The sequence below is a fragment of the Cyprinus carpio genome, chromosome B2 (genome assembly GCF_018340385.1).
Source record: "Cyprinus carpio isolate SPL01 chromosome B2, ASM1834038v1, whole genome shotgun sequence".
Classification (NCBI taxonomy): domain Eukaryota; kingdom Metazoa; phylum Chordata; class Actinopteri; order Cypriniformes; family Cyprinidae; genus Cyprinus; species Cyprinus carpio.
In genome coordinates, this window is record NC_056598.1 from 30849173 (window position 1) to 30864172 (window position 15000).

At 40.3% G+C, this 15000-nt stretch overlaps 1 protein-coding gene across 1 annotated transcript in view; it reads right to left on the bottom strand.

Annotated features, from left to right (window-relative positions):
* Positions 1–1112: 1112 nt before the first annotated feature.
* Positions 1113–15000, bottom strand: part of LOC109105611 (nicastrin-like) — a 21192-nt gene continuing 7304 nt past the window's right edge. Inside the window, exons 9-17 of the mRNA XM_042719195.1 lie at positions 14962–15000; positions 14035–14112; positions 9081–9205; positions 8744–8969; positions 8399–8497; positions 8141–8283; positions 5522–5701; positions 1519–1637; positions 1113–1225 (exon numbers count right to left, since the gene is read on the bottom strand). The exon at positions 14962–15000 is cut by the window's right edge and continues 66 nt beyond it. Of these exons, the coding sequence (XP_042575129.1) occupies positions 1113–1225; positions 1519–1637; positions 5522–5701; positions 8141–8283; positions 8399–8497; positions 8744–8969; positions 9081–9205; positions 14035–14112; positions 14962–15000 (1122 nt within the window). The remainder of the gene's footprint in view (positions 1226–1518; positions 1638–5521; positions 5702–8140; positions 8284–8398; positions 8498–8743; positions 8970–9080; positions 9206–14034; positions 14113–14961) is intronic.

Consider the following 15000-nt stretch of genomic DNA (forward strand, 5'->3'; position numbering starts at 1 on the left):
CTGGGAAACACAGACACAGTGCATGAGAGCAGGGCATTCTGGGAAACACAGACACAGTGCATGAGAGCAGGGCATTCTGGGAAACACAGACACAGAGCATGAGAGCAGAGCATTCTGGGAAACAGGCGAAATAACAGTATTTTTAAAAATGACTTTCTCATGTTTAATTTGTCCACCACCTTATTCTACATGTTTCTAACTTTACCTGTATACATATATGCAAATAAAGAGAATTATAGTTAGTATAAAAACAAACAATAATTTTTAAAAATGACAATAATTCATTTTGAAAAAACTGATTTTTAAAAATTACCTTTTTTCAAGTTTGTCCCCACCACTTAATATATTATTATATATGTATATATTATTATATATAATATCTATTATATATATATATACACACACACCACAATTTTAACCTGACATGTACAACATCATAAAAAAAACAATTATTTTAAAAATAAAGTAAAAAAATAAAAAAAATAAAAAATAAATAAATAAATATGCATAGAAAACCAAAAATTTATATAATAAAATATATTCTTAAAATATAAAAAAAAAAAGTTTTTATCATTTTTCATTTGTCTACCTCATTATATGTACATCCAACTTTAGCTGTATATATGCATATAAAACCATAAATAATGAATTTAAAAATAAATACAAATAAATAATTAATTTAAAAATAATTGAAACCGAAAATCTATTAATTATAAAATGAAATAAAATAAATAAAAATCAATCCACCACCTTAAATTAAAATATTAAATAGGCTGGTCACAATGCATTGTGGGATTGTTTGGTCTATGTAGGATACTGCCTTAATTATTGACCCTGTGGGGTCGTGAAAAACCTAATGACTCTCATTTGAAACAAACCCAGGGGCCAGCTGCAAAAACACTGTCCTCACATCAAGAGTGTGTCTAAGAACTGTTTTGACTCAATCATGTGGTTATCAGGTTTCTGTAAGTGTCTTCAGTTTGTCAGAGAGATGGAGGTCTGCTCACATCTTTGTTCTCGTGGTTATCAGGTTTCTGTAAGGGGTTCTGGCACTGGCTCTCCGGGAGGTTGGTTTTTGGAAAAAAAAAAAAAAAAACCCCCTGGTTCCCCCGTCAGATTGGCCAGGACATGGACTGTAGGATGTACTGAACGAAGCGCGTGACGCTGTGAGCGGGGCCGTGGACGCGAGGACCGAGACCGATGTAGAACTGAGGAGGACCAGGACCTGCAGGAGGAAGGGGACTCAGTCAGGTCTAGTTGAGATGTAGTGAACGAAGAAACACTTCGATCTGCGTCTGTTCCTCGGGTGACTCTGAGCTGGACTACTTTTTATGGCTCTTTTTACATTTTGTCTAAATGAATAGATATGTGAGTCTGTTCCTGTGACTCTGAGCTGGTATACTTTTTGTGGATCTTTTTTGATTTTTTCTCTTTTTTGGGTTATGAAGCTTTATTTTTACATAACATCATATCATATCATTTATATGTGTGAGAACGGAGTATGAACACAGATCTCACTCAGGATGCTGTTGACTCCTTTCTTAGAGACTTCAGGAGGCAGCAGCGACCGAAACCAGCTGTTATTCTTCTGAACTAGAAAACCGTACAGCAACTGAGCGACCTGAGAGAGACAGAAATAACGTCATATCTAAAACAGAAAGAAGGTTTGTTTATTATTACATTTATTTAAATAAACAAACAAATATTTTCATAAGTAAAAATTCTATATTTTTTTTTGTGTGTGTGTGTGTGTATATATATATATATGCATAAATATTTAAATTTATAAATAGAAACACACACAAATATATATATATTAGATCATGTGACCGTGTGTGTGTGTGTGTGTGTGTGTGTGTGTGTGTGTGATGAGAGTGTGGTAGTGTGTTTCGTACTGGACCCGTGTGTGTGGTGTGTGTGTTTGTGCGGTGTTCATCATGTGACCGTTGTGTTTGGATGGTGTGGCAGTGTTTAATCATGTGACGCTGTGTGTGTGTGTGTTAATCAGTGTGACCGTCGTGCTGTGTGTTGTGGTGTGTGCTTTGCGTATGCGGGTGCGTGTTCCATTCACATGTGACCGTGTGATGCGTTTTGTTAAATCATGTGACCGTGTGTGTGTGTGTGATGTTTGTGTCGTGTGCTGTTGTTCATACATGTGACCCGTGTGTGGTGTGTGTGTGTGTGTTGCGTGGTTCATCATGTGACCGTGTGTGTGTGTAGGTGCTGTTGTGTTGCGGTGTTCATCATGTGACCTGTGGGTGTGTGTGTGTGTGCGTGTGTGTGTTGCGACTGCGTGTGTTGATCCATGTGACCAGCAGTGACGTGTGGTGTGCATGCGCGTGTGTGTGCGTGCGTGCGTATGTGTGTGTGTGTGCGTGTGTGTGTGCGTGCGTGTTGATCATGTGACCGCGTGCGTGTGTGTGCGCGTGTGTGTTAATCATGTGACGTCGTGTGTTGGTGTGTGTTTGTGTGATGTGCGTTGGCTGTGCGTGTTTTGATCATTGCACCGTCGTGCGTGTGTGGGTGCGCGTGTGTGGTTACTCATGTAAACCAAGTGGTGTTTGTGTGTGTGTGCGCGTGATGTGTTAATCATGGTGAACCGGTGTTGTGTGTGCTTGTGTGTGTTGTGATGGTGTAATCATGTGCACCGTGTGTGACTGTGTTGTGTGTGTGTGTTTAGCCTCGTTCAGCCGTAGAAGCGTTCTTGCGTGTGTTTTTGTGTGTGTGGTGTTTGTGTGTTCAATAGCGCCAGTTAAGAGTGGTGGCGTCGTGCGTGAGCGTTATCGTGTTTGTGTGTGCGTGTTGTGTGTGCGTGTGCGTGCGGTTGGGCGTGGTGCGTGTTGATAATTGTGACAAGGCGTCAGCCGTGTGGACTGCGCGTTGTGTGTTAATCATGCGGACCGTGTCTTGTGTGTGTGTGTGTGTGTGTGTCGTGCGTGTTAATCATGTGACCGTGTGTGTGTGTGTGTGTGTGTGTGTGCGTGCGTATGTTAATCAATGTGACCGTGTGTGTACTTTGTTGTGCGCAGTGTGGTGTTAATCACTGTGACCGGATGTGTGTGTGTGTTTGTGGTTCGCGTGTGCTGGTTAATCACGTGGACCGTGTGGTGTGCTGTGTTGTGTGTGTGTTAAGCTGTTGACGCGTGGATGTGTGTTGGACTAGTTGTGTGTGTGTCGTGTGTGCATGCGCACGTGTGTGTGCGTGCTTGCCGTATGTGTGGTGTTGTTGTGCGTGTGTGATGTGTGCGGTGCGTGCTTGCGTGCTGCGTTGTTGATTCATGTGACACCGCGTGTGCGTGTGTTTGCCGCGGTGTGTAATCCATGTGACCGTGTTCATGTGGTGTGTTGTGGGTGTGCGCGTGTGTGGTAAAATCATGTGACCGTCGTGGTGGTGTGTGTGTGCGCTCACGACTGTTAATCATATGTGACCCGTGGTGTGGTGTGTGTGTGTGGTGTGCTGTGGTGTGTGTAGTCGGTGCTGTGTGCAGTGAGTTTGTGTGTGTGTGGTGGTGTGGTGTTTGCGTTGTGTGTGTTACCACCATTGTCTTGTCATGGTAGATCTCGGCGAGTGTTCTTTGTTGGGTCAGCTTCGTGATGTGTACTTTGGTCGTAATATGGTTCTGTTGCTTCCAGACTTGCCCCTCCTGCCCTGTAACGTAAACGACCTGCAGCGGACGGGAGCTTATTTTAACGAAAGTAAGATGAGCCACTTTATCTCATGCAGGGTTGCAGATCACTGAAAGCGGGATGAATAAATCATGGACTGAGTTGATTAGCGATATCTCACAGCAAACAGTAATCGAAAATGAAAATAGAAAGTTTGAGCCAGGGAATAGAGATAACTCCAATCTTGCAAGAGTGAAGTTCAGAAGTATGGTGACACCGACTCAATCCCAGCAAACACATCCGCAGGAGTCACACAACAATGAGCCGCGTCCGTCTCGTACCACCAGTTCTGCTCGTCTGGAGTCAGGGCCGGGCGGATACGTGACGCTTCCAGGTTTTCCTCGCGTAGCATCCGTACATGCTCTCGTGGTTACTATCTGGTGTACCAGCCGCGGATGACAAAACACACATCAACATTGATCTTTAGTCAGCTTTCAGACACACACTGGACAAGAGCTGTCTTCTCTCGAACGAGAGGCTTTACACAATGAAGACTTCTGACAGGGAGAGCTAGACCCTGGCTTTCACAGCACTTGAGTTCCATATTAAGATTTTAAATAGGTTTGTTGAGATATATGAAAATGAGTGCCAGTGTAATATGGGATAAAATCCCACTGTTTACTGGTCCTTACTGTGTATGTTATTTCTACTTAAATGGTTGAATTTTGCAACGTGACAAAATATTTTTCTGAATTATTAGTAATTACTAATGGATTCACTCACAAATATTCCAATTGTGTTTTTTTTTTTCATTTTTTATTTCTTTATTAATTAATCTCAGTGAATTTTAGTTTTATTTTATATTTAATAAACTATGTCATATATAACTAAAATATAATAATTATATAATATGTATGTTAATTTAATTTAATTTAATTGCTATTTAATTTAATTTAATTTAATTTAATCTAATCACCTTTTGGTATTCTGTAGTTCATTTTAAATATTCCTACAAATTTCAGAAATAAAAATATTCTGTTTATTCATTTATTCAAGTTGAATTAAATTAAATTCAGTACTATATCAGCATGAGATGCTATTTTCAATAGCACATTAAATAAAATTAAAATATATTAAAATAGCTACAATAGCAAAAATAACTGCAATAATAATAAATCAGGTTGGAATAATATTTTACATACAAGAGTATAGAAATTAGAGCAATTATATGAGCTATTTTAGCTTGATATCTGATTAAAAATCCAAAGGTTTCCCAGGAAAAAAAAACAGTTGTGTAATATCATTTAAAGCAAGTTTTTTACAATAAAATAGCTTTAAAAAATCCTACACAAAAATGACATGCTGGTTACTAATATTCTATGTATCAATACATCATGCCATCATATATGTCTTCTCCAGGACTGAAACTCAGTTCAAATTAATTTACACCAATACATTTTTTTTTTTAAGTTATACAAGATGTTCAGAGGCTAATTTTTTTTCTTAGGGGTCAGTTTAATTTACTTAAGTTGAAATTAGTTTACTGGAATAAACTGCAATTTGATTATATTTAATTGTAAAAATTGTAAGGCAGCTACTGGAACTTAAAAAAAAAAAGGGTTTAAGTTGAATTGGTGAAATGTGTTCCAGTGCATGTATAATAATTAAACAATAATAAACAAAACACAGCAGAAATAGCTTAGATTTAAATGGGGGTATTTAACACCTCAAAATACCGTCAGAAAATGAGAAGGCGAGGGATCTCGGTCAGATTACGAGCCTCATGATTATTCATTATTAAAGTTCCTGAAGAGATCACGGGCAGAGGAATCAAGATCCCAGTCGAGTGTGGATCAGTTACCATTAACCTTGAAATGTTAAGAAACTAAATGGCAGATGGATTGTGGACTGAGACCTGTTGCTGAAGGATTTCTGATGGTCTGCCAGCACGTGAGTAGCCTGGGATGAGTCCGGCTCGCAGGAAGCCGCTGGAGAAAGACGAGGTGGGGAGCGTGCTGAGAGGACGACGGGTGAACCCACCGAGACACTCAGACCAGCAGCAGCAGACTCCATTCTGTGATTACATCTCCGACACCTGAGAGAGAGAGAGAGAGAGAGAGAGAGAGAGAGATAACGCATGAGAGGAGAGAGAGAGAGAGGGCGAGAGAGAGAGGGCGAGAGAGAGAGAGAGATAACACATGAGAGAGAGAGAGAGAGAGAGAGAGAGAGAGAGAGAAGAGAGTTAACGCATGAGAATAGAGAGAGAGGGAAGATAGAGGAGGAAGAAAGAGAGAAGAGAACGCGGAGAGGATAGAGTCTCGTGGAGAGAGGGAGGAGAGAAGGGCGAGAGAGAGGAGCGAAACGCATGAGAGGAGAGAGAGAGAGAGAGAGAGAGAGAGAGAGAGATAACGCATGAGAGGAGAGAGTGAGAGAGAGAGAGAGGGCGAGAGAGATAACACATGAGAGGAGAGAGTGAGAGAGAGAGAGAGAGAGAGAGAGAGCGAGAGTTAGAGAAAAACGAGGAGAGGAGAGAGAGAGAGAGAGATATAGAGAGAGATGAGATAGGAGAGCCCGAGAGATAGATAACGCATGAGAGGCTAGAGAGAGAGAGAGAAGGGGAGAGAGCAGGGAGAGAGAGAGGAGGCTAGAGAGAGGAGATAACGCCAGGCGGCGAGAGGGTATTTAGAGAGAGAGAGTAGAGAGAGAGGAGGCTAGAGCGAAGCATAACGCATGAGGTGAGGAGCGAGAGGAGGTTCAGAGGCAGAGAGAGAGAGAGAGAGATAACGCAATGATGAGGAGAGAAGAGAGAGGGCCGGAGAGAGAGGCGGCCGAGAGGAGAGAGATAGATAAACGCACATAGGGAAGGTAGAGGGGATGAGGACTAGTAGAGAGGCTAAGATAGGGACCGACAGGAGAGATACGGCCGCCCGCAGGAGGTGTGCAGAGAGAGAGAGAGAGGGAGTAGGAGAGAAACGTGAGCCGCTTAATCTAGGACGCAGCCGATTAGAGCGGAACTAGGCCCAGATTTGGAGGAGTGAGGGAGGAGTCAGTAAGGATGAGACGGCAATGAAGGAGGTAGGTGGAATAGGAGAAGCGAGGAGGGCTGAGAGGGGCATTGTTTTCGATAGGAGAGGAGGAAGCAGGAGCAGGAGAAAGGATCGGAGGTTCATCTCCAGGAGATACGATAAGAGGGAGGAGTAGGAACTCGTTATACTTGGATCATGTTTCTATAGGGGAGGAGTGCTAGCGATATCCACTGATAGGTATTATATCGTGATTGGAGAGCCGAGAGTTCTATAGGATAGAGGCCCCGTTTCTTGCGAAGCGTAGTAGATAAGGGAGAAGAAAGGACCCAGGTTAGGCTACTTTGCTTTAGAGCTAATATGAGCTCTATATATAGAGTACAGTAGACGATTGCTTCAAAAAGGGCTTTCGGGAGACATAGCTAAATCAATACACCGAACGTAGGATTACAGAGAATTAGGCTTAAGAGATATATGCGAGATATTCACCTAGATAGAGACAGGGCTAGAGAGAGAGTATAATAAGCGGCTTTTTGTGGGCAGTGATTTATTTGGATTCCTCCCATGTGAATAACTTTCGAACAGCAGCAGCAGCATGAAAATGAGCTCCTGATTGTTTTTTTGCTTTTAAATTTGTGTTTTAAGACAAGACAGACAATCAGTTTTTATAAACTTATATTAATTTAGATTTTGTGCTTCTTTAACTTTAAATGAAAATTGAGTTTGAGTAGAAACATGTGAAGTATGAAGAATAGCAGACAACCAACTGACAGAAGGCTTAAAGGTCCCACAACTACCCACGAGAGAGAGAGGAAAAGAGGAACTCCGAGTGAGTACACCAAAATATCTACAATATCTACAATCAACAAATCAACCACCTTTGTTCTGGAGAAAGATTTGCCCCAAAAACCTGGTGATTTAATTAAGCTACAATATAAGGGCTGACTGCAGTAGACTCTAAACATTCATAAAAAACAACAACAACAACAACAACAAACTAAAAACAACAACAACAACAATTGAAAAAAAAATGAGACAGAATCAGTCCCTAAACATACCCATCCAAAGCTACCAATGAGATCCTAAAGAAAAAACATAAAGATCAGCTCCTGAAGGACAGTCCAGAAACCCTGTACTCAGACCTATACAGGAATGGAGAGGTCAGTCAGTAACATCATATTCCACACAGAAGACCCTGGAGCCTGGCACTCAGCAATCAGACATCATTACCCCACAGTAATTAGAAAGGGCATCAGTAATGGATGGAAACTACAGATTAAGGAAGGGGAGGATTCAGATTCAGATGTCATGATAACAGCCAACCTACTATAAAAAATACGGGGACTGTAATGAATTCAGGGGAAGCTGAAACAATTTGAAAAGGATTTTCTGCAAATTAAAGAAAAGCTCAACTGAACAAGATCAGCCCTAATACACAAAAGTGTGCAGAAGAGCCGTCTCGACCTCCAGCCATCAGTCCAGAGACGACAGTGAGGAGATCTCCCTTCTACACAGCATCATCAGTGACATGAAGGAGAAGGTTCAGGGAGATGGAGCTGGAGATGGTGCAGCTGAGAGAGGACATGCATAGAGTGGTGAAGGAGACTGATCCAACAGGGAGAAAGAAGCGGAGTACAGGAAAGAAATAGAAATGCTTAAGAAAGAAACACAAGAAATGAAAAAACAGGGAGAAGAGTACAGCAGTCAGCTGTCTGTAATGAGAGAAGACATGAGAAAGCTGAGAGAGGACAGAGAGTCCCACATAATACAACGGTCAGCTGTGGAGAAGCAGGCGACACAGAGAGGAGAACAGCAGAGCTCAGAGGAGACTCCTTCTTCAGCGAGCTCAGAGACTCTCCAGCAGACTCCTACAGTCAATCACAGCCTCACATTATACTCCTCATGGACTCCAATGGCAAGTTCATCGATGAAAAGAGACTTTTTCCCAGAAAAAAAAAAACGTTCCAAAAAATATGGTGCCCAAACACAGAGAAGGCCCTGGAGCTCTTGTGTGAAGAGCAGCTGGGTTCCCCCAGCCACATCATCATCCCACACCGGCACTAACGACCTCCGAGCTCAGCGAGAGAGAGTAGCACAGCTCTCATTAATGTGACTGAGAAGGCATCCTCCAACTTCCCCAACTCCAAAATCATCCTCTCCACCCTGCTATTGCGTTCGGACTTCCACCAGGACACCATCAGGCATATAAATGCTAGAGTATCCAGAGACTGTGCCCTAAAGCCCAACGTACACTGGTTCAGCACCCCACACTGAATCTCAGCAGCCTGTATGACCACGTCCACCTCCACAGAAGGGCAGTCCCCATCTTTGCCCAAAACCCTGAAGGACATCGCACTCAACCGCAGTTCCAGCACACCGCAGCGACCTCATGGACACCCCACAGAGCTACTTGCAGGGACACCACCCCCCTCCACCACTTTCACCTCTGACCGGAGGAAAGCCCACGACAGGTTCTGTGTTCCCCCCCAGAAAACACCGCCGCATGAACAGGCCTGAAGCCCCCTCACCTTCTCATCCACAGGAACATCAGCAGCCGGCGTGCAGCCGGAGCTACGCTGAAGCAGCCAGCAGATCACTGACCCCCTGCAGCCCCAGCACAGCCCCACAGCCAGCCGGCCCCATCACCCTGCAGAGACCTCACCAACATCCAGCACATGCTGACTCTGCTGTGCTCACACCTCATGGGTTAGTGACTCACAACAACACAACAACAACAACAAAAAAAAAAAAAAAAAAGCAATTTTTGAGATTGGAAAAAAAAAAATTGAGTAAAGAAAATAAAATGTATGTGTGGTGTGTGTGTGTGTGTGTGTGTGTATGTGAAATGTGTTTTATTTCTACTTATTTTAAATGAGACTCTTAGAAACCTATTTATTATTATTCTTGAAAAAAAAAAAAAAGAAAAAAAAAGTATGGATGTGTATGCATGTATGCAAATTTTTTTTTTTTTTTTTTTTTTTTTTTTTTTTATATATATATATCAGATTTTAGAAACATCATATTATTTATACTTCTTGAAAAAAAAAAAAACTATATGTATGTGTGTGTGTGTATGTATATGTGTATGTATATATATATATATAATATTAATATGATATCTTTGTATATTTTTCTTTACCTAATTTATACATTTAACTTATTTTCTTGGATCATAATATTTAATATATTCTTCTTGATTTGTCAATTCAATATACTGATGTCTGTCTTGTTTTGAAAATAACAAAATGTGATCATTTAATGAGCTCATATTCCCTGAAAGTCACATGTTGGAATATTCAAGGACTGAGGTCCTCTGTTTTTGGTATCAAGGAGCCAACATTCAGACTTTAAAAAGAAATTGAGAATTCTGACATTGTAATACTACAGGAAACATGGAATGTTAGAGATTTGTCCACTGGCTGTCCAATTGGATTTAGGGAAATAGTTCTATCATCGACGAAACTAAGAGGGGTGACTCAGGGCAGAGAGTCAGGGGGAATGCTGATATGGTATAGAGCACACCTCATAGACTCAATCACAGCTATACAAATCGGAAAATTTAACATTTGGTTAAAAATCCAAAAAGGACATTGTCTCCACAGAGCGTCCCATATTCTTGTGTGCTATATACCTTCCCCCAGCTGAGTCCCCCTATTACAGCGAAGAAACCTTCTCCATCCTGCAGGACGAGATTAGCCATCTCCAGACTAAAGGGAATGTGTTAATGTGTGGCGATCTAAATGCCAGAACTGGAAATGAACCAGACTTTGTCAACACACAGGGAGACAAATATATCACAAACACCAGCCACTCTCTGCCCTCATACCAGCTAAGAAACAATTATGACAAATTAACAAACAAAAGTGGGAAACGCCTTCTAGATCTCTGTCGGTCACTGGGCCTGTATATAGTGAACGGTCGCATACGGGGAGACTCTTTTCGGTTGTTACACCTTTAATTCTTTCTTGGCCAACAGTACTGTAGATTACTTCATCACAGACATTGACCCAGTGCATCTCAGAGCATTCACAGTCAGTCCTCAAACACCTCTGTCAGACCACTCTAACATTACACTATATTTAAGACGAACTCATAGCAATGAATCACACAGACAGCCCTCTCACTTACTGAAGCTGCAACCACCCTACAAGTGGACCAATAACAGCACAGAAAATTATCAAAATGCATTTAGAAAGTCAAACGATCAAATTATTATTGGAAAAATTTATATTGAACACATATTCACAAAATAAATTAGGAATAAATCTGGCACTTAGTGACATTACCAAAATATTCCACCAATCAGCATCCATGTGCAATTTGAAAAATAAATCTTCAAAAAGGAAACCAAAAAAACACCAAAGAAATGTGGTTTGACAGTGAGTGCAAAAATATCCGAAACAACAGTACGAAATCTTTCAAATCAAAAAACACAGAGATCCTGACAATGAAGAACTCCGCCATCAATATCACGAAGCCCTTCGACTGTACAAACAAACTCTACGAGTAAAAAAGGAAGGAACACACAGAACAATTATTTCAAGCAATGGAGGAGTCAATAAATACCAGTAACTTCTGGAACAACTGGAACACGCTCTATAGGCCACAACAGGAAGACCTGGTCATTCAAAACGGGAACATATGGAGGACACACTTTGAAAATCTGTACAAAACAACTGAAACAAATCCTGCTCGAAATCAATTAAAAACCAAATTAGAAATCCTAAAAGAAAACATTAAAGACAATCAGAACCCCCTGGATTTCCCAATCACAGTTAATGAGCTGACAGACAGACTACATGCACTAAAAACCCAACAAGGCATGTGGCATTTATGGAATACTGAACGAAATGATCAAATACACCAATGACCAATTCAAAACCGCAATAATCAAATTATTCAACTTTGTTTTGAGAGTAGGATATTTCCCCGACACCTGGAACCAAGGCCTAATTACACCAATCTTTAAACAAGGAGACAAATATGAGCCAAACCAATTACAGAGGCATATGTGTCAATAGCAACCTGGGGAAAATTTTCTGTTCGATTATTAATACAAGATTGCAAAACTTTCTCAAAACCCACAAAATCCTGGACAAAAGTCAAATTGGATTTCTGCCCAAACACAGAACGTCGGACCACATAGACACCCTCCACACAATCATTGATAGACATGTATACCAAAATAAATCCAAAATCTTTGCTTGCTTTATTGACTTTGAGAAGGCTTTCGATTCGATCTGGCACGAAGGACTCTTCCTAAAACTACTGGAAAATGGGATTGGAGGGAAAACCTTTGATTTAATCAGCACCATGTATAAAAACAATACATGTGCTGTAAAAATTGGAAATAAACGAACAGAATTCTTTCTCCCAACAACGAGGAGTCAGACAAGGTTGCCCACTGAGGCCCCACTCTATTTAACATATATATAAACGAATTAGCCAAAGCCTTAAATAATTCTACTGCCCCCCGGCCCAACCCTGACGGAATCAGAAGTTAAATGTCTCCTCTTCGCAGATGATTTAGTCATTCTGTCAAAAACAAAAGAGGGACTACAGCAGCTCCTCGACGTCGTAGAGACATTCAGTCATACGTGGGCTCTCAAAATTAACCTCGCAAAAACTAAAATAATGATTTTTCAAATAGATCCAGATGTAGGGAAAATAAATACATCTTTCGAGCAGGGAAACCAAGTCCTCCACACACCCAGGAATACACATATCTGGGATTAAAACTGAGTTCAACAGGGAACTTTAATCTGGCTGTGAATGAACTGAAGGCAAAAGCACTGAGAGTCTTCTACATGATTAAAAATACTATTCGACATGAAATTCCAATTCAAACCTGGCTAAAAAATCCTAAAAGCAATAATTGAACCAATTGCTCTGTATGGCAGCGAGATACGGGGACCTCTAAAAACCCAAGATTTCTCTAAATGGGAAAAAGAGGAAATCGAAACTCTGCATACACAAATTTGTAAAAACATCCTAAAAGTAAACAGAGCAACACCAAACAACTCGTGCAGAGCTGAATTAGGACAATACCCCTTATTGATCAGTATCCAGAAAAGAGCTGTGAAGTTCTACCAGCACCTGAAGCGCAGCGAGCCGAGCTCATACCAGGCTGAAGCCCTGCGGTGTCAGGAGCAGAACCGGCACCGGAGCGCACTCTCACAGCTGATGCTCAAACTACAGCCAGACCAGCACAGCACCATCTGGCCCAAACCAAATTATAAAATTACAAAAACAAAATTACATCACCTATTGGAAAGATGCTACTAAATCACAAAAGAAGATGGAACTCTATTTAAAGCTGAAGAGAGAGTATAAACCAGCAGAATACCTGAGCTGTGTGAGAAGAGAGCATAAATTGAGAAAGACCCTAAGCAGATACAGACTGAGTGATCACCGTCTGGCTGTAGAGAGAGGACGGCACAGGCAGAGATGGCAGCCGAGAGAGCAGAGAAGACTGTGTTCACTGTGCTCTCAGAGAGAGCTGGAGACAGAAGAACACTTCCTCATTCACTGTGATCACTATCACAGCATTAGATCACACTATTTCACCAGATTCCAACAACTAGAACCACATTTTATGGCATTACCAAATTCAGAGAAATTAAATCATATTTTGGGAGAAAAACTCTATCTCAATCACAACAGCAGCAAAGTATGTAACAGCCTGCCACAAACTACGAGAGTCAGCCAGTGGACAAAACTAAAGTCTGAATGTTGAGACAAATACACACAAGTGTGTTTTTTATTTTTTATTTGATTTTAATTTGTTGTTATTTTTATTTATTGATTTATAAATGTATTCATGCATTTGTTTACTGATTGATTTTATTGATTATTTGTTCACTGCCTATGTAATGGCCAATGCTTTGGCAATACTGTACAAGTCATGCCAATAAAGCTCAATTGAATTGAATTGAATTGAGAGAGAGAGAGAGGGCGAGAGAGAGAGATAACGCATGAGAGGAGAGAGAGAGAGAGAGAGAGAGAGAGAGAGAGAGATAACACATGAGAGAGAGGAGTGGAGAGAGAGAGAGAGTGTGGAGAGAGAGGCCGGCGAGAGAGAAAACACATAGAGGAGAGGTGAGAGAGGAGAGAGAGGAGAGAGAGAAGAGAGCAGGAGAGAGAGAGAGACATGAGAGGAGAGGAGAGTGAGAGTGAAGAGAGAGAGAGAGAGAGAGAGAGAGAGAGGGACCCGACACCCCTGAGAGAGATAACACATGAGAGGAGAGAGTGAGAGAGAGAGAGAGAGAGAGAGAGAGAGAGAGAGATAACACATGAGAGGAGAGAGAGAGAGAGAGAGAGAGGGCGAGAGAGATAACGCATGAGATGAGAGAGAGAGATAACGCATGAGAGGAGAGAGGGAGTGTTTCCTCTCCTCCTCACTCACCGCCTCATTCACACTGTCGTTCTTGCGGGATACGGGGTCAGAGTGCATCCAGAGGCTCCGCCCACTGTGCAGGCCGACCTATAAACACACAGGAATCCTGTCACAGACATGCAGTCTCTGAATGAACTACAACCAGACAGACAGCAGACATCTGAAACATGCAAAACCCCTTTACATGCAACTTCTGCAGGAAACAAATGAGTGAAGGCTAAATATTAGGCTAAACACTGCTTTTGTCTATCACTCATAAATCTCTCTTCATACGGCTTTTTTGTTTCCTGGAAAACTCATAATAATGATAATCCAAATGCCCAGTCAAATCAAATCAGTTTTTTGACATGCAATGCTTTTTATGAGATATTAATAATAATTTTATTAGTTATATGATAATTATTTTTTTATTTTTGTTTTTTTATTTTTTTTTTGTGAGATATTACTGCACAGCACTTTTTTTCAACCTATGGTAATAATAAAAAAAAAAAAAATGCACAGCACTTTTTTTTATATATATATATATATACAACATATACAGTGAACATATACAGTGTATATATATATATATATATATATATAATAATAACCATAATAAAATGACTAATAATAGAATATAAATAATCATAAAATAATAATAATAATAATAATAATTCTAACAACATAATATAAATAATAAATAATAATATTGTTATTTTTATTATTATCACCAATAATAACAATAAAATAAAATAATAATAATAGAATATAAATAAATTGACAAAACAACATTAGTAATATTATTATTATTAATACTAATAGAACAGTAATAACAGTAATGAAAATCAACAATCAAATAAATGATATAATAATAATACTAATAATGATAATTTAATATAAATAACCATAAAAACAATAAAAATAAATATCACAATAAAAGGATATAAATAAACATACCTGCCCAATTTCCAGAATGGAGTGCACATTTTTCAAGTC